We start from the raw sequence: 20,817 nt of genomic DNA on the forward strand, positions 1-20,817 counted from the left end.
ATTTTAATCATTCAAGAACTATAGGCCAGGCACAGTGGCTCAAGCCTGTAATCCTAGCACTCTGGAAGGCTGAGGCAGGAGGATCATTTGAGCTCAGGAGTTCGAGACCAGCCTGAGCAAGAGTGAGACCCCCGTCTCTACTAAAACTAGAAATTAGCTGGACAACTAAAAATATATAGAAAAAATTAGACGGGCATAGTGGCACATGCCTGTAGTCCCAGCTACTCGAGAGGCTAAGGCAAAAGGATCGCTTGCGCCCAGGAGTTTGAAGTTGCTCTGAGCTAGGCTGACACCACAGCACTCTAGCCTGGGCAACAGAGTAAGACTCTTGTCTCAAAAAAAAAAAAAAAGAACTATATACAAAACTGAAAATAATAATAGTAATTGGTTGACATATAAGCCTTTGATGACTCTTTCAGAGTTAAGCAAATAATTTCCTTTATGCAGAGATAAATGCATAAAGATATAGCAATGACAAAATGAAATGTAATTTAAGGAAAAATAAACATATAAGAGTAGAAATTTTTGAATAATTCTATTATAGGCCAAAAATATGAAATCTGGAGTCAATCTACTTTCCATTTGCTGGGGGTGGGGGGGAAGGTAAAAAAGATTGTCAGCACCTGAGAGTCATTAGCTGGTGATGAGATAATTTTCTCCAACTGTTTCATTTTAAACTTGAAATAAATGCAAATGATAGATTTCTCGGACATGGTCAAATATTTTTCATTTTGTTCCTTAGTTTTGTTAGAAAGATTATGCTAGTAAATGTTATCCAGAAATATTTTGCCACATTCGGTCATTACTTTTAAAACACTGAACTTACCCAGTAAATTTTTTTAAATTAAGAATTTGACCTGAAAACTAATTATTAAAATATAGCCTCAATAATTTGAGATAACGTAAAGGTTTTCCTGTAATTTTAGCAGAGGCAGAGATGAAGTTTATATCTGCCAAACAGAATGCAGAGAATGTTGATTTATGTGGAATAAAAATAATCTGAAAATCCAGATAGAATTTTTGAGTGGGCATCCTGCTATTTTCCTTGCAAAAGCCAAGTAAACAAATTGAAACAGTGAGTTTATGTATTAAAAAGGAAAAACTCAGTGATAAGGGAATGTTATAGTATCAGCGCAGAGATATATTATTTTCTATGCTTTCTGAAACTATTATAATTGAGGGAAGCTGTTCAGGATATCAAATAAGAGCATGAGTTTTAGATCAAGAGACCTGGTTTAAGTCATTGTGCTGTTACATACTAGTAGTTGACTGTGATCTTGGGCAAATCTTTTCATCTCTCTTGGCTACTAATAATTTTTCGTACTTAAAGATGCTTAATCCTTATGGCTAATATAAGGATTATATGAAATAACATTTACAGATCAGGTGGCATAGTGCCTAGCACATAGCAAATGATTTTTTTTTTTTTTTTTTTGAGATAGAGTCTCACTCTGTTGCCCTGAATAGGGTGCCGTGGCATCAGCCTAGCTCACAGAAACCTAAAATTCCTAGACTCAACCAATCCTCCTGCCACAGCCTCCTAAGTAGCTGGGACTACAGGTGTGTGCCACAAAGCCCAGTTAATTTTTCTATTTTTAATAGAGATGGGGTCTTGCTCTTGCTCAGTCTAGTCTCAAACTCCTGAGCTCAAGCGATCCTCCCACCTTAGCCTTCCAGAGTGCTAGATTACAGGCGTGAGCCACCACACCCAGCCAGTAAATGATTAAGAAATAATAGTTTTATTGCACAATAGATGTTCATAATGAAAATGAATGACATACTCTAAGATCCAGTTTTATCTTCTGAACTTCCGAATCAAGTACATATTCTGTTTTGATCATAATTTCCATATGGTATATTTCATTGTACTCTTAAACTTTGAAAATAGGCTATTAGAACATGATATATATTTAACTTATTAAAAATAATGAATCAGGCCAGGCGTGGTGGCTCACGCCTGTAATCCTAGCACTTTGGGAGGCCGAGGCGGGTGGATGGTTCTGAGCTCAGGAGTTCAAGACCAGCCTGAGCAAGAGCGAGACCCTGTCTCTACTAAAAATAGAAATTGGCCAAACAACTAAAAGTAGAAAAAAAAAAAATTAGCTGGGCATGGTGGCGGGTGCCTGTAGTCCCAGCTCCTGGGAGGCTGAGGCAGGAGGATAGCTTGAGCCCAGGAGTTTGAGGTTGCTGTGAGCTAGGCTGACACCACAGCACTCTAGCCTGGGCAACAGAGTAAGACTCTTGTCTCAAAAAAAAAAAAAAAAAAAATAATGAATCAGAATATTCTATTCCAAGCATTTGGGGTTAAGAAAAGTTGGCTTAAAAAGGGAAAATTTAAGGCAAGGGAAAATGTTAAAAAAAAAAAAAAAAAAAAACTTGCAACCCAATCATTTTGAAGTATAATAGCAAATTTCAACAATTGTTTTGCTAATCACCTTTTTTTTTTTTTTTGGAGATTAGGTTTCTCTCTGTCACACAGGCCAGAGTGCAGTGGTACACTTAGCTCACTACAGCCTTGAACTCCTGGGCTCAAGCCATCCTCCTGCCTCAGCCTCCCAGTAGCTAGGACTACCAGCACACATGACTGTGCCCAGCTAAATTTTTTTTTTGTAGAGATGGATTCTGGCTATGTTGCCCAGGCTGGTCATGAATTCCTGGCCTCAAGCAATCCCCCCACCTCAGCCTCCCAAACCTCTGGGATTACAGACAGGGGCCAGGGCTACATTTTTTTTATCTGTGCATTAATTCAAGTCCTGAAGAGCATTTATCTAACAAATGAATATTTCAAGGTATCAACTAAATGGGAAAATAATCACTCTCTTTATGAAACATTATATTTAATATGTCTTTAATTCGGAATATTCTACTTCTCCCAAATTATCCCAAATTTACTATGTTTCAAAAACATTGTGTATAATTTGCCTCCTTGCACATCTTTCTTAAATAAAAATATTAACAAATTAATTTCACAAAATTTCTACAGTTTAAATTATTCAGCATAAATTAATTCCAACAAACATTTATTGAGAAATTGTTCCATTCATATAAGGACTGACCAAAATTTTCAAGAACACCCAACCTAGTGAGGAAGATTAACATAATTATTCATTATGCAAGGCAGATTATAATAAGCCCTATGAGGAAATAAGCAGAATAAAGAAAAGACTGCTTCTAATCAAAGAAATCAAGAATGTCTCACATGTGAGCTGGACTTTGATTTTGACAGATGGAAGATGGGAGTAGAATGGGAACCACATGAAGGAAAAATTGTTGGGCATTCTTTCTTCAGAGGCTAAACATAAGGGGATGTCAATGGCTAATCTTACAAACGTGCCTACAGTTGGAGTTTCAATATATAAAACTGAAAAGGTAGGTTGATACCAGATTATAAATGGTTATAAATACTACAAAGAAGTTTGAATTTTATTTTTCACAATTGATAATAACCAATAATGTGGTTAATGCAGAACACTAGACCAGCAATGAGGAACCCTAACCATTAGCTCCACCAACCATTAGCTTGTGGGCAAGTCATTTACCAGGTCTAGGTACCATTTTTTCCACTTGTTTAAAAATAAAAAATAAAAAACTGAGAGTTGGACTGAATGATTCCTTTACATACAAAAGTAATATAATTCTGTGATCCAATATAAAACTATGGAACTATAACTTTTATCATTATCATGCAGAAGGTGAAATGGATTCTTCCTGCTCAAATGGAAAACTTAGAATTGTATTATCCTGTGGTGGTTAAAAGATGATTCAGTTTTGCTGATACCTGGTTCTAAGTTTGTAACAAACAGACATTTTCTTTTTAGTGATTAAATCACATACATATTCAACTAAAGAAAGTTTATCCCATTCTCTGCCATTATAGCACTTTCTTCTCTGCCAGGATCTCAAGGCTTTGAAAAAATCCAGAGTGACATAAAAATTCAAAACAAAGTATTTAGGCACAGTACCTGGCATTTTAATTCGTGCTAAAGATTTGTTGAAATGAGTTTTTCCCTACTTCTCAATTCCATTGCTGACTTTAACTCACGCCCTTTAATCTCTTAACATGATCATTTCAATTGTCTTCCAACTGGTCTCATTTCTCCTGTTCTATATCTTTCCCATCCATCTGCCATACTTCTACCTGTCAGTGATTTTAGCAAACTTAAATCTGATTGCGTTATTTTCCTGTTTAAATCTGCTTGTTTTCTGTTGCTTACAGCAGCAGTGCTTAAAGTGTGGTTCCCAGATCAGCACACAGGAACTTTTTGTAAATACAAATTCTCAGGTCCCACCCCAAACCCACAATCCATGTGTTAGCAAGTCTTCCAGGCAACTCTGACACACATTGAAGTTTAGGAACCACTGGCTTATAGGATAAAATACAGATACCTTAGGACAGCGTACATTCGGCACTCATTCCCTTCCTGTTCCTCTTTCTCTCTCCCAAATCAAACTCTGTATTCTATCCCTGTTACAGTGCTGGCAGTTCCCTAAACACCACTTCGACCTTTGCTCATGGTACTCCTAGAAAGCACTTTCCCAACACGGCAGCCTGATAGTCCTCTGCTCATTTTTCAAAATTCAGCTCAAGGGTACATGAAGTGTGGTGGCAGATATAGCTATATGGAGCCTCTGACAAACCCCAACAGGAAAATCAGGGTGCAGAGCCCTAGGATTTGGGAGTAAGGGCCTGTCCTCTGCTGCCAACAACCGTTTTCCCTCTGAAAAGCAGGTCCCGACTTGATGATGGGTTCTGGTGGAGACTGCCCACCTCATCGTGGGACACCGAGTGATTGTGCAAACTGAGCTACCCCGCGTGAATTGAATGCTACTTGGGCAACCAAATCTTAAAGTTGAAACACGTACTCCATTATTAATGGAATAATGCATTTCATTATTAAATAGAAATGCTATGACTAGTTAATAAAGGAGGAAAAGCACAGGTCTGCACATTTTGCTGGCACAGCCAGAACTGGACAGCTGTTACATTATATCCCACTTGTGGGTGGCCCTGAAAGACATAGTGATAGGAAATTCCCCCAGTTCTCTTGGGGCAGTTCACTTGTCCACTTCGAATGAACAGAAAAATTTGTTCAAGGGTCCTAGGTTAATCAGTGAGTTAAAGGGCTTGAAAGATGAGCCCAAGGGCACCACCGAAACACTACTGATCGTTCTGGTTTGCTGCTAATCCATTAGGCAACTCCTTTGTCAGAGTTTTAACTTTAAATCCTTACTGAGAAGCCTACTGGAAGAAGTAATTCACCAGCCCGAGGGCTTTGGACAGGAAAGAGGAAGAGGAATGAATATCCAAGGACTACAAGTCAATCTACCTTTTTTGCTTGTTTTTTCTTTTTTTGAGACAGGGGCTTACTGTGTTAGCCAGGCTGGTCTGGAACATTTGGACTAAAGGGGTCATCCTGTCTTAGCCTCCCCATGTATTTGTTTTCATTATCATCTCTTGCCACCAAGGCTTTTGCATTGCCTTGATAACACTCTGCAGTATCAGCATCTGCAGACTGGGCTGTTGCCTCCAATTCTGGCAGTGAAGCTGCAGGCAATGTCTGTTACGAGACAATGCTAGAGAGAGTCAAGACTTAAAAAGCTTTCCTCTAAGAACAGACTTAAAAAGCTTTCCTCCAACAAATCCTCTCACCAGACTGCTACTCATCGACTCTAACGCTCAACCTGGTTCAAAACAGCTTTGAATTTCTGCAGGGTTTCTACTGCTTCCATCTAGCCCTGCGGGTTCAATAGGGGCTGATTATGAGAGAGAGAGCCTGCATCTCCTGCTGCTTTCCTATCCTGGCCAGGAATTGGAAACCGTCAAATTCTCATGAATCTAATGCTTCGTATATAATTTGCTCTGAAATGTATAATTAACACTAACAAATAAATTCTGGCAACTGAAGTCTGAAACCAGGATTCTGAGTCCACTCTCAAATGAAGGTATGCTATGACTAATAATAGCTAATATTTACTATTAAGCCAAAAATTATTATAGGTGCTTATTTCTTTAAAAGAAGTAAGACATATAATAAATGAAACAACTATGATTTCTTTCTGTGTTCTGAGTAACAAGAAAAGGCAGCTTACTTCTTTATAATAACCACACACAATTTAAGTGTTCACTGTGTATAATGATTTACCCAATAGGTAAATATCTTCCAAATACATTTAGTCTACTAGTACTCTGATTTAAAAAAAAAAAAAAAGCTTTTAATTTTTCTGAAAATATATTTTCATGACTTTGAAAAATATATATATACACACACGTGCCACTTAATGCAAATTAATTTTCTAATAATTTCTAATTTTCTTATAAGAACAGTTATTAGACAATTTCTTGGCTGTTGCCTTAGAGATGTATGTATGTGGCCCATTTATTTATATCCCCGAAGCACATTTTTGACTGAAATAGCAGAAAAAAAGAGGACACTTACCTAAAAGTCTATGAATTCCAACAGGCTACACATTAATACTATGTATACTCTCTTAAAACATTAAGATTACACTGAATGCTTACAAATGAAAATCATTTAATATGACAACTTGGGAAACATTCTTTCCCCTACATTATATTTTTGGTCACTAATGATGACCATAAAATTAAGAAGGAATATGAAAATAGAATTTAATCACATACTTTTAATGATACGTTGTTTTCTCATATATAATGCTGAGAGGAATAGTTGTGATGCTGGCAAACAAAATGGAAATTTTTAAAAATAAATTTTAAGTTTATTTTTAAAATTCAAAGTAAATTTTTAAAAATTTTAAAAAGTGCATCATTTAGAAGTTTTTTTCCCTTTAATCAGGGTAAAGCCGCCCATCAGAATTAAGCTCACTCAAATCCATTCTGAACTAAAATATAAATAAATCTAATGGGAAACTTAAGACATTTCTATGTTTCTGATTAAAACACTCATCTCTTTATATTAAACCTTCATAAAGTCTTTGGTTTATAAGTTTAATTTTTTAAAAATGCTATTGTCATGTGTTTGCTAAAATAATATATAAACAGAATTTGGTTCTTGCAGCTATAAACAGAATTTGAAAGAAATCTAAATGTTATTGTCACAGCTAATGTGGGCCTTTAATAAGGCAAATTTATTTTCCTGTCTATAATTATCTTTAGTTGGAGAGGGGAATAAACTTCATCTATAAACTAATTAAAATAATAGTCTTTTATTAGAATTTATCTTATGCCCAAAAAATAGCTATAAATACTACTGTTCCAACAACCAAATAAGGAGTAAAAACCTTCCAGTCAATAGTTTAAAAATACATTAAAACAAATTGACAATTAAGATTTAAATTTTAGCAATTATATCTATCAGAAGTTCTAGGAGTGTTTTTCAAACTGTAGAGCTATTTCACAAATGTAGATCACGAAATAAATGTAGTGGAATATAATCAGAAAAAAATTAATAAACTAGAGTAAAATTAAAAATATCAGAGTTGGCCAGGAGCGGTGGCTCACACCTGTAATCCTAGCACACTGGGAGGCCAAGTTGAAAGGATAGCTTGAGGTCAGGAGTTCAAGACCAGCCTGAGCAACAGTGAGACCCCATCTCTACAAAATATAAAAAAATTAGCTGGGCATGGTGGTGCACTTCTATAGTCCCAGCTACCAGGGAGGCTGAGGCAGGAGGATTGCTTGAGCCCAGGAGTTTGAGGTTGCAGTGAGCTGTGATCACATCACTGCCCTCATGTGTCCAAGCAACAAAGCAAGACTATTTCCAAAAAAAAAGGAGTGAGCAAAAATATTACTCATTAAAGTACTGATCCTCTTTCTCCAAAGACATGAATATGAATAACTAAAAAAATTATAGAAGACATACCTATCATCCCTTCGAAAAGAAAATTTTTTCTATTAGGATTTATATTCTATGGTTAATTTATTTTAAAAACAACCATTTAAAGTCTCTCAAAATGGTCCTAAGGACATACAACAAATGAAGAAAGATTTATTCAAGAAAATCTAAAATTCGATAATAACAGCGGTAGTCTATAGTATTTGGACCAAGATCCACTCCATCTCTCCTTCTCCCAACTCAGTGAGATGGGAACTCCAGACTGCCACAGCCAAGAATACCCCATTACTCCTCCAGTCATGAGAATTATAATCCAGTCAGAGGGTTATCTTCCTGGGAAGGCAGAACATCAGCATTTCTCACCCTGCACCAGCTATCTGTTGCTGGAGTTAAGTTCCAGGCGAGTGCAGGGGAAATTTGGGAGATCCCTTCTTCCATTCCTACATGCGTGATGGAGGATCCACCTTGGGCTCGCCACCGCTGGGAATACTAGAGTCCTCAATGCCTTATCGTGGCTCATGGTGCAGGTGTTCCATGATGGGAGAGACAAGCTGAAAATACCTGGAGCTGCTGCCAACCTCTGCTCCCAGCACTCAGCTCCTAAGGCAGAGGTGTCACTCAAAAAGTTAGTGTTTTTTTCCCCCTCTTCTGTCCTTGTATCTAAGGCGGGAAACAAGAACCTCAAGCGCCATCCCCTCCCTAATTAGACAATTAGCGTTGGATGTTGTGCATTGTAGAGTTTGTTTATTTTGTTCTGAAATTAAAGTATGCAAAATAAAGAACATGCAGTTTTTAAGAAAGAAAGAAAAAAGAAAGGAAGGAAGGAAGCAAGGAGAGAGGGAGGGAGAGAGGGAAGGAAGGAAGGAAGGAAGGAAGGAAGGAAGGAAGAAAGAAAAGAATCTTTGTCTTTGTTCCCAGCACTGGTTTGTGAAGAGATAAGGGGAAAGAGATAGCTGGGAGGAGCCCTTCTGGGGTCAGAACAAATCTCAAAATTTCATAATTATTCCTTTAAAGGAATCCAAATTGCTCCAATTTCTGGAGCAATTTATACCCCACAGCATTGTTTAAAAAAAAAAAAAAAACAGTAGAACAACTAGTCAGCAATTTGTGAAGCTTAACATCTGGGTGTGGTCAGGGAAAGAGCCAGTCAGAGAGAGCCTTGTCCAAACCACTGTCATCCCAGCATGACAATGGTCATACCCAAGGCTGTGTCCCCTGAAGAGTAACCTCAGAGGCTTCACTAAAACAATTCAGCCAATCACTAAACAAGTAAATAACATTGACAAGTTCCAGAGGTGGGTGGGGACCAGTACCTAGAGTTGCTATAATATATTACCTTAAAAAAAATATGGCACATCCACTGGAAAAAAAGAAGGCAGCAGAAACTGCCTGGCAATTGACCAGATGTTGGATTTAACAGACAAAGACTTTAGAGTAGCCATTCTAAATATGTTCAAAGAATTAAAGGAAACCGTATTAACTAAGTAAAGGAATATATGGTGATAATGTCTCATTGAATAGAGAATACCAATAAAGAGATAGAAATTATAAAAAAAAAGAACCAAATGGACATTCTAGAGCTGAAAGGATAACGGAAATGATAAATTCACTAAGGAGGTTCAACAGTAAATTTGAACTGGCAGAAAAAAGAATTAGCAAACTTGAAGATAGATTATAAAGATTATGCATTCCAAAGAATAGAGAGAAAAAAGAATGAAGAAAACTGAACAGAGCCTCAGAGAAATGTGGAACATCATTAAGTACATCAATATATGCAAAACTGGAGTACCAGAAGGAGAGGAGAGACAGAAAAGAGCAGAAAAAATATTTGATGAAATAATGGCTGAAAACTTCACACATTTGTTGAAAAACATTAACCTATACATCTAGGAAACTCAAAAGCTCCACATAGGATAAATGCAAAGAAAGCCACAGAGAGACACGTCATAGTAAAAAATGCTGAAAGGAAAAGAGGAGAAAATTTTGAAGGCAGCAAGAGATAAATGACTCATCACTTAAAAGGAACCTGAATAAAGTCAGCTAAGTTCTAATCAAAAATAACAGAGGCCAGAGGCAATGGGACAACAGAATCAAAGTGCTTAAAAAAACTGTCAACCAAGAATCCCATACCAACTATAGGATGAAAAATGAAGGCAAAATAAAGACGTTCCAGATAAACAAAAACAGAGGATAAGAAAACTCACCTTACAAAAAACATTAACAAAATTTCTTCATGCTGAAAGTAAATGACCCCAGGTAGTAATTCAAATCCATGGAAACAAACAAAGAGCACTGAGAAAGCCAATTATGTAATTATAAAATGCAATATATATGCATATTTCTTGTTCTTCTCTTAACTGATTTAAAAAGCAAATGTATAAAACAATCTATATATAATGTATTTTGGGGACTATAATATTTAGAAATGTAGTGTATTTACCAATAACAGCACAAAGGAGATGGGTGGGAGCAATGCTGTATTGGAGAAATTACTCCAGATGGTAATTCAAATCCACAAGAACAAATGGAGAGAACCAAAGCTATAACAAGAAGGCTAATATTACAACAGCTATAAGTATATATTTGCTCTCCTCTTTTCTCTCAGCTCCTTTAAGAGACATAAAATTATATAAAGTAGTAGTTATAACCATGTACTGTTGGGTTTATAAAAATTATAGATATAATATATAAAACAATAATACCACAAAAAGGAGGAAAGCAAAAATAGTGCTATATAGGAGTAATGTCTATATCTTACAGGAACCAGGTTAATATTAATCAGAAACTAAGCTGGCTAAGCTGTATATTGTAAGCCCTAGAGCAACTATTAAGGAAATAATTCAAAAACATGCAGTGGAAGGATGGACATATTTGAAACACGGACTTCGGTGGGGGGGGGAACCAAGGGCAACACATGTAACCTAAACATATGTACACCCATAATTTGCTGAAATAAAAAAAAAAAAAACATGCAGTGGAAAAAATCATTAAAGAAATTGAAATGCTATGTTAGAAAATATTCACTTCATGCAAAAGAAAGCAGTAAAGGAGGAACAGAGGAACCAAAAAATGAGCATATATAAAACAAAAAAAATGGCAAATGTAAGTCCAAGTATATCAATAATAACACTAAATGTGAATGGATTAAGCCAATCAAAGGCAGAAAATGTCAGACTAGATTTAAAAAAAAGTTCCAACTCTATGCTGTCTGTAGGAAACACAATTTAGATTCAAAGGTATAAATAGATTGAAAGTAAAAGGATGAAAAAAGATACATTATGCAAACAGCAACCACAAGAAAGCTGAAGTGACTATACTACTATCAGACAAAATAGACTTTAAAAATAAACTCACCAGAGGTAAAGATGGACATTTTATAATGTTAAAAGGTCAATGATATTTCATAATAATAAACAGATTAATCCATCAGGAAGTTATAAATGTATATGTACTAGGAAACAGAACACCAAAATACGTGAAGCAAAAAATGACAGAAATGAAAGGAGATAAAGACAGTTTAACAATAATAGTTGGAGACTTCAATAGTCCACTTTTAATAATCGGTAGAATAAGTAGGTAGAAAATCAACAATGAAATGGAAGACTTGAACAACACTATAAACCAACTGGACCTAACTGACATCTATAGAATACTCCACCCAACAGTAGTATATCATTCTCAAGTTCACATGGAACATTCTCCAGGATAGGCCATATGCTGATCCTAAAACAAACCTCAATAAACTTAAAGGGATAAAAATAATAAACTCTACATGGACAGGGATCAGATTGGTTAAATTCACCATTACATCTAACACAGATCTTAGCACAGAAGAGACATGAACTCTTATTTTATTTCAATCAAAACTAATACAAAACAATAAATTTCCTCTGTCTTTCCTAAATTTACACAAAGCAAGAGAAAAGAGATATATCATAATCATAAAACTAACATAATTTAGATAAAGGAAAAAATAACTTCAAATTCTTGGTTCTTCCCCTAAGTGACATTTAGGCAGAAACAACTACTAAATGGTACAGAACGCATTTCTCATAGGAGGAGGGCATATGGTGCATTTCCACTGACGTGCTTTCCTATATATTATGTCCTCAATCCTCAAGCTTATAAATACCTTTGTAAAGATAATTCTTATCTCTGACCCCTGCATGTGGCCTAGTGTACTATACCAAAATTTTCCTGACAATACCAACAGCTAAGATGGCCTTCATGTAAACAAGGCATCACAATGAAGTTGTCACTATCCATTCATTGAAATAAATTCATGGCTTTTGTCAATCTCCCAAGGTTATTATCTTAAATAGTTTAGTGGATATGGAGAGATTGGTTCAATTTTTTGAGACAGAACAAATGAAGATAACTATTAGTATCATCTTCATAACCATGTAGCCATGAATAGTAGAAGTAGCAGGTCAAAAATCACTATCTGGGCTTGAATCTCAGTTTCCTCTTTTCTAGCTGTGTGACCTGGAATAAAGATCTTTAGACTACCTGAATCTCTGTTTCCTCATCTGCAACATAAAGTAATAATAACTACCTCACAAAATTATAAATTACTATACATAAATATTAGGCTAGATAGTGAAAATGTTGATTATGAATTAAGTGTTAGGCACTGTGCTCTCAGAAAATTAATATTTCACAAACTAAAATCAAAAGTAGCCAGGATTTTTACTTTGAATTTAAAAAGTACTTACAAATTCCACAATGTATATGTACTTCAAAACATCATGTCGTGAACAATAAATGCATATAATTTTATCTATCAATGTAAAAAAATAGTACTTACAGCAGTATATAACTAGACATAAGATATCTGGTTCAGACTTTTCAGAATAGTCACATAGTCATAGTAATATATACTCAATATTCAAATATCTAAGCCTAACTGCATTCACTAGTTAGAATTATGTGTTGCTATGTTTTGTGCCTTTACTTTTCTGAACATATTTTAATTCAATAACATGTTTAGTAACAATAAAAGGCTGGGCGCGGTGGCTCACGCCTGTAATCCTAGCACTCTGGGAGGCTGAGGCAGGCAGATCGTTTGAGCTCAGGAGTTCAGGACCAGCCTGAGTAAGAGCCAGACTCCGTCTCTACTAAAAAAAATAGAAAGAAATTAGCTGGACAACTAAAAATATATAGGAAAAAAAAAAAAGGAATAGAGACCATATATGTGCTATGTCAATCTCAATAGTTTCTTTACTTAGGCTTTTGTTTTAAAAATGTATTTTTTGTTTGTTTTTGTTTTTTTTGTTGTTGTTTGTTTGTTTTTTTGAGACAGAGTCTCACTCTGTTGCCCCAGCTAGAGTGCCATGGTGTCATCATAACTCACTGCAACCTCAAACTCCTGGGCTCAAGCAATCTTCCTGCTTTGGCTTCCCAAAGTGCTGGGATTACAGGCATAAGCCATTGCGCCTGACTATATTCCTTTTTTTGTTGTTTTAGCTACGCATAGGTCTTGAAAAAATTCAAACCCATTACAATTGTCAAAAATATAAGTAAAACAATAAAGTATTTTTATATTAATTAAAAGGTTGGTAAAGTTTTAAAACCTCTTAGCAATGCAAAATTAGAATTCCTGACCAATGACTGATCTTCTTAACATTCAGACATATCACATTTAATAAAATAAAGTAAGATGACTTGTATCTATTCATAATATTAAATGTCATTGTTTAAAATTTGAAAACTAAAGGAAAACAAATTTCTCATACTCAACACTTCAATATTCTAACTGTAAATAAAAATAAGATATCTTCATTTCATTTTGAAATGCTCAATATATCTTAAGTTACATTATTTTGGTTAAATGACCTTGGTACCACAATAAAATACTTTATATTGTATATATTTTATGGCTCATAAGTCTACCTCTGGTTTTGGTGCCAAAACAGAGATAATATAACTTTCTACACTCTCTTCAAACTTTATGAGAATAAGCGCACATAACCTAGCAACGAGTTTTTAAATAATACTGAGGCCCCATTATCAGCCTGGTTTCCAATTTAACTTCTGAATAATTGCCTCCAAAATTTACACATTAAATATTCTGGAAAAAAGCATAAAAATGTGTAACCATTCCTATTGTGTAATTAATACGCTGAAGTTGCCCGTGCCAATTTCCAAGCTTGCCTCTGTAAGTAAGGGAGTGTAATTTATAAAAGCCACGGTAAAATATGAATATTTAATATAATTTCCCCATCTGAGAAGGTTATGTTTCATACAGCATTGTGGTAGAAAAATGATTAGGAATTTAAATCGTTAAGAAAAAAAACAGTTTTAGGCAGAACCCTAAGAAGACAGTTTTTAGGTTCACTAAAATGAAAACTGTATTAAATAAAGAGAATGATAGTCTACATATTTATTGTTAAAAATAAATACTATGTGATTTACCATTCCTTGCTCACTAGAAACTTTTCAGGATCTCCCAATTCTCAAAGCTTCAATAAGATGCTTGCAAATTTATTTTTGCCTTGTTAGACATAATAAGCATAACAAGAAGGCAATTTTAAAAAAAGAAAGCCTACCCTCATTCCAAATGTTTAATGCTTTTTAGATCTTATGATTTTCAGTTAATTCCATCTCTTGAGCCCCTTCATCCTCAGTGCAGAGATGCAAAGTGGAAAAAAACTTGTGCAACGTTTATTTAACCTTCTCAGGTAAGCATAACTAAATATTTCTCATGCCCTTCTCTAATACAGGACCTTCCATTATAGCTTCACGTCACAAAAGTACTTCCTGTCCAGACTTTTTGTATTCATTTTAATGCCATCCCTTTAACAGAGGCAGCAGCAGAGTTCTTTGTCTTTGGCTTTATTTCTCATGTTTAAGTCTGCAGCCAAAATTTGAAATTTTCCTCTGTCATTCACTTTATTCTCACTTTCTTTTTCCAATCTTCAGTTTCCTCTTTTAAAAATTAACTCAGTTAAGAATGGCTCAAGAACTATTATACATTCGCACAAACCAAAATTCTAACAGGTAGAGAGATGTATCAACCAATTTTTAGCTTGGGAGGGATTACTATGCCAATATTGTAGAGCTTCTATGTGTTATTACTCATTACAATCTTTTCTCCTCAATAAAATCTGCAGGGTTTTTTCTTCCTTTCTTCCACCTTTGCTCTCTCCCTTCTTCTCTCCCTCTCTCTCCTTTTCTTTTTTATAATGATATTTCACATTTGGATAGGACTTTTTACTTACAAAAATCTTCATTTATGTTGTTTATGTAAAAGCTCAGATATGACCTTACATTATTTTGAGTATAACGTTGGAGTAGTCTTTAGGGCTGGGCACGGTGGCTCACGCCTGTAATCCTAGCACTCTGGGAGGCCGAGGCAGGCGGATTGTTTGAGCTCAAGAGTTCGAGACCAGCCTGAGCAAGAGTGAGACCCTGTCTCTACTAAAAAAATAGAAAGAAATTAATTGGACAGCTAAAAATATATAGAAAAAATTAGCCGGGCATGGTGGCGCATGCCTGTAGTCCCAGCTACTTGGGAGGCTGAGGCAGTAGGATCGCTTGAGCCCAGGAGTTTGAGGTTGCTGTGAGCTAGGCTGACGCCATGGCACTCTAGCCCGGGCAACAGAGTGAGACTCTGTCTCAAAAAAAAAAAAAAAAAAATTAATGAAGAATATATCCTAATTATGAACTATTATTGCTATATTAATTTTCTTTTTTTAAAAAAAGCCTGGTTTTGTAATTAATATTTCAAAGTCTTTCTAGTCAGCACCATCAAGTTATAACTTTATAGTCTATTAATATATGTTTATAAATGACTCAAAATATTTCAAATAAATATGCTGAATTACATAGACTACACAAAAAAATAGGCAAATTAACTTTAAAAGAATTTGATTTTAAAATCAAAAGGACTCTCATAACTGGGATAAATAAGAAAACTTTGAAACTCTAAATTTACAACTACTTTTAATTGAAGAAATAAAGATTGAGCACTTACTACATGCTAAGGCATTATCAGTACCCTTTAAGACAAGAGAGATATGGGTATACTATTTTTGCATAGCTATGTAAACTTATTTTACTACTAGAAGAATAATTCTCTACCTTAAAAAAACACATTTCAATCCGAAGATTATCCATGCATCTAATCTCTAAATCCTTTGTTTTACCTGGGAGAAAATGTTTAATCAAGAAAATCGCAATAAATAATAATGGGTTTAAAATAGAAACCACTATCAGGCAGCACTCTGACTGATGCTTTTCAGCTCCAGCTCTTTACACTTATGAGAAAATTTCCACTATTTTCACAGTTCCAGAGGGAGTTTTAACTGTCATTCAGAGAAGTAAAATTATAAAGCAACCATTTATGAACTAGACAGAATAAGTATGATTAGTTGAATTCTCTGGTATTCTTTCAAGCATTTTCCATTTGCTACTAAAGTATGTGGTTATTCTCAGAGATTCTACTCATAGGTACATACCCAAGAGAATTGAAAAATTATGTCCACACAAAAACTTGCATAGAAAGTTCATAGCAGCAATATTTATAATAGGCAAAAAGTAGAAGTAACCCAGATACCTATAAACTAATGAAAAGGTAAACAAAATGTGGTATATCCATATAATTTGCCATAAAAAAGAATAAGTACTGATACATGATACAACATGGATGAACCTTGAAAATGTCATGCTAAATGAAAAGAAGCCAGACCCAAAATAGCCACATATTGTTTGATTCCATTTATATGAAATGTACAGAATAGACAAATGCATACAGACAAAAAGTAGATTAGTGCTTGTCAGGGGCTGGAGGATGGGAGGAATGGGAAGTGAGTGCTAACGGATGTAAGGTTTCTTTTTGGGGTGATGAAAATATTCTGGAATTAGAAAGTGGTGATGATTGCACGACTTTGTGAATATATTAAAACCACTGAATTGTACTTTAAAAGGGTAAACTATGGCATGTAAATTATATCTCAATAAAGCTATAAAGTATATGCCTATTACAACCTATTTATATTGAATTTCTAAAAGATTTCATATTCTGCTGAAAGGTGATAGGACCCAGTATACCTGCGTGTGTGTGTGCATGTGTGTGTATGAATCATCCTGAAAATTATTTTTTAATCAAAAACTTTGTTTTAAAATATCATTCTCACTATAGTTATAAAACAGGCAACAAAATAATTTTTAAACATAAATATATTTAAAAAATTAAAACACCTAAGAAATGCAATCTATACATATGAAAAAGTAAAATATTTATATGCATAACTAGTAGCAACATTATCCATAAGCAGCAGTTAGTGTTTATTTTCCCCATATTTTGGTTTAACACCATAGTGTAGTGGTATTTTATTCTTTTTAGGGAAATCGCATAAGGTACATATAGCATACTATGAGTAAGTTATAGAAGACTGTATAACTGGAAAATTAATTCCAAGTAACAGTATTTCCTCTAAAAACATATTTATTATTAAACAAATAATTTTAAACTAGCAGAAAACAAAATGAGCCCATAACTTATTAAGTCCAACATATATAGTCAACTTGCATAAAATTATATATGGCATTTTAAAAAGTCTATTTCTAAAATATCAGTAATTCAGGCAATTGGGATTTCCACAGGAGATAAACTGCTATTAATTATCTTTTTATGAAGAAAAGGTCTGCCTTAAGAATATTACAACTATGTTATTAAGAAATGCTACAGCATACTTTAAAAATCAAAATGGTGACACATATGCATCCGGATATTCTTTTACTGGTACCAGCCCTATAGCAGCATTTCAGAAGATGATTTAAATATAAAAACTACATTTCCAAATGACTTGGGTTTTTATTCTCTTCTAGAAATACATATTACGTCTATACTTTAGTTAAGAATTTTAATTTCCATTATAAATGGGAACCTTTCTACTGATCATCTAAAGATATAAGAAATAAAGTACTTGGGTGTCCAGTACTTTATTAGAAATATATCCACTGACTTCACAAAAACAACTTTTACATATAAGCAAAATACTAAAAATTTCTGATTTGGGAGGAATGAAATAAAATACAATAAGTGGTTTTCTCTTCATCTCTAACTGTAAAAATCCTTTTTGCCTATTTATTTGACCCGTCTCTATTCATGCAATTTAATGAACCCTCAAGAGAATTTACACATCTTTATACAGAATTCACATCTACATCAGTAAACTGCCAGTCCTTTTATATTTTCAGTGCCTTATCAAAATATGGGTAACAAAGTTCTTCATTCTATGAGGCAGGAAGATGTTTCCTAAGTACTTCTTTGGATGATGAGGATATAGTATCTGGGAAGGACACCTCAAATTCTATTAGAAGGTCACCGCGTTGGTCAGGATTTTTTGGAAACGGCAGCCCATATCCAATAATTCTTCTCCTCATTCCAGGTTTCACAATATCATTTACTGACATGGGTATGTTTCTTCCATCCATTGTTGGCACATTAATTGAGCAGCCACACAATGCCTACAATGGACCAAATACAATAAAATTAACATACTTCAAAACTTAAAGATCAAAGCAAAAATATTACCAGGTGATAAAAGATCATACCACTAAGGTAAAATTTTAACCTCTAAAAGAACAATAGTTATAAAATTTTTTCCCCATTAGAAAATTCCTTTAGGACATGAATAATCAGATATATTACAAAAGAAGAGAAGGAGAAGGAAAGGGAAAGAAAAGAAAAAAGAGAAGTAAAAGATGTCTTCCACATTGCTTTGGAATGAAACGGATAGTTTGAAGCTGTTGTTAAAACATTCAAGATGCAGGAATTGGAATGGGAGAAGAGGGAGAAACTCAGGACTGGAAAGAACAGGATAAGAGCAACTACCTACTTCAGAATACAGGACAAGAAATACATTTGTTTTAGTCAATAAATGTTTACTGAGTGTTTACTGTATGCCACACATTTCTGGTAGATGATGAGCCTTGAAGGGACCAGGAATACAGACTTCATCTCAAGGTATGCACGAGGAACTCACAGAACCATACAAGCAAATTAGCAATTATAATACAGTATAGTGTTGGCACAGAGGTCTTTTGTGAGAGAAAGGGCACCCCACTTAACCCCTTAGCTTCAGGGAGTAGAGGATACCTGAGCTAAGCACTAGACCAGTAGCACGTATTCAGACAGGGTGAGAAACAACAGTGTTCCAGAGAGTAGGGCTCAAATAATGACACAGAAGTATACAAAATAACAATAGAGCAAACTTAGGGAAATGTATCTACATTTATGACTAGAAATCAGATTTTAAATGACCTTTTATTTTAAGTTAAAGAGTTTGGGCTTTATCATAGAGGCTATGTAGATAGAGCCGTTTAAGAATTTTAAGCAGGGAACTAATAAGACCATTTGAGGGTTACAATCCAATTTGAGAAATAGTACAAATAAGAACTCAAATAAGAAGTATAGTAAAGCAGTACCATTATAATTTTTGAATTTGTAAAAATTTGTTATTTATAATAAATTATGAATTACTGCCTTTTAATACTTCCAAATTAACAACTTTCGAATAAATCTTACACATAGATGAAGGTGATGAGATTATCAATACAGATCTCATAAACCACACTTGTAAAAACAGTCTCAGGGTATATAATCCAGGTAGCACTTAAAATTGACATTTAAGTTATTAATATAAGTAACTAAACTTAGAAAATATAATCTCATCCATAAAAATGGTATAATAAATAGTTGTACTACTTCAGAAGGTTATGAGAATTTTTAAAAACGTATAATAATGTCAAATAAATGTTAGCTATTATTTAGATACATTCCCTAAAATCAGCTGCATGATTCTGTTTGGTGTCAAAATCCCAGGTCCTACTAACTTACCTCTCGTAAACTAATTTTAGCAGTATAAATTATATTTGATCCATCCCTTTTAAATTTGGGGTGATCTTTGTCTTTAATGATAAAAACAATGTCTGCTGGAATACTATTTGGCGTTTCATCTCCTTCCCTTGGAAAAGTAATTTTCGTGCCTTCTTTCCACCCTTTTTTAATCTCAATGGTAAGAATTTTGTCCTCAGATCTATAGCTCCTTCCATCAGAGTTTAGCCTTTTTCGAGAAATCTTCATCCGTTTGGTACAACCATTATATATTTCTTCAAGTGACACTCTAAGTTCATGAATAACTGGAGGATCTTGTTTGAGCCGGGATGGCCCCACAGAATTCCTGTCTCTTGGATATCCATTCATGCTGAATCCAAAGGCACTAAAAGGATCACCATCTATTTCCATTTCTTCAGTATCTCTACCACCAGCCATCCGTCTTCCAAAGAAAATTTCAAAGGGGTTGGACCCTCCAAAAAATGCTGCAAATGTGGCATGAGGATCACCATGGAAGGTGTACCGGAAGGTACCCCCTTGTCCATCAGTACCTCCTGCTCCTCCTTTCAACCCTAAGTGAAGAGACACGAATGATTAGAAAAAAGCTTGCAACTCTCAAAAGTTAAACTTTCAAAAACTGTATTGCTAATAAACTTTGGCCAATTTATGCTATAATTTATTAATATTGGTCAGAAATACCATTATAATTAAATACGGAACAGCTATATAACTTTTGATGATTCCATTCTAAGTTAAATTTTTAGCTTTCAAACTCTTCCTCCAAATCCTCATTTTTAGTAATTTATTCCTGAATCTTTGTTCCACAGGTAAATAAGAAAAAGATAAAACTGTGAACTCCTTATCTCATAAACTACTGGTATGGCATACTAAAATATGTAAATTTAAGTTTTTAAAAGATGTCAGTTAAAAATATCTTCAGTAATCAATGCAAAATGCAGAATCTAAATCTTTAAGTACCATTATAATCAAGAAGTACAAACAAGGCCGGTGCGGTGGCTCACGCCTGTAATTCTAGCACTCTGGGAGGCTGAGGCGGGTGGATCGCTCAAGGTCAGGAGTTCGAGACCAGCCTGAGCAAGAGCGAGACCCCCGTCTCTACCAAAAAATAGAAAGAAATGATCTGGACAACTAAAAATATATAGA

At 34.6% G+C, this 20,817-nt stretch overlaps 1 protein-coding gene across 1 annotated transcript in view; it reads right to left on the reverse strand.

The window, feature by feature from the left end:
- Positions 1 to 16,981: 16,981 nt before the first annotated feature.
- DNAJB4 (DnaJ (Hsp40) homolog, subfamily B, member 4) overlaps positions 16,982 to 20,817 on the reverse strand; it is an 11,573-nt gene continuing 7,737 nt past the window's right edge. Inside the window, exons 2-3 of the mRNA XM_012661173.1 lie at positions 19,657 to 20,225; positions 16,982 to 18,284 (exon numbers count right to left, since the gene is read on the reverse strand). Of these exons, the coding sequence (XP_012516627.1) occupies positions 18,051 to 18,284; positions 19,657 to 20,225 (803 nt within the window). The 3' untranslated portion in view covers positions 16,982 to 18,050. The remainder of the gene's footprint in view (positions 18,285 to 19,656; positions 20,226 to 20,817) is intronic.

This window comes from Propithecus coquereli, unplaced genomic scaffold (assembly GCF_000956105.1).
Source record: "Propithecus coquereli isolate 6110/MARCELLA unplaced genomic scaffold, Pcoq_1.0 Scaffold7, whole genome shotgun sequence".
Lineage (NCBI taxonomy): Eukaryota > Metazoa > Chordata > Mammalia > Primates > Indriidae > Propithecus > Propithecus coquereli.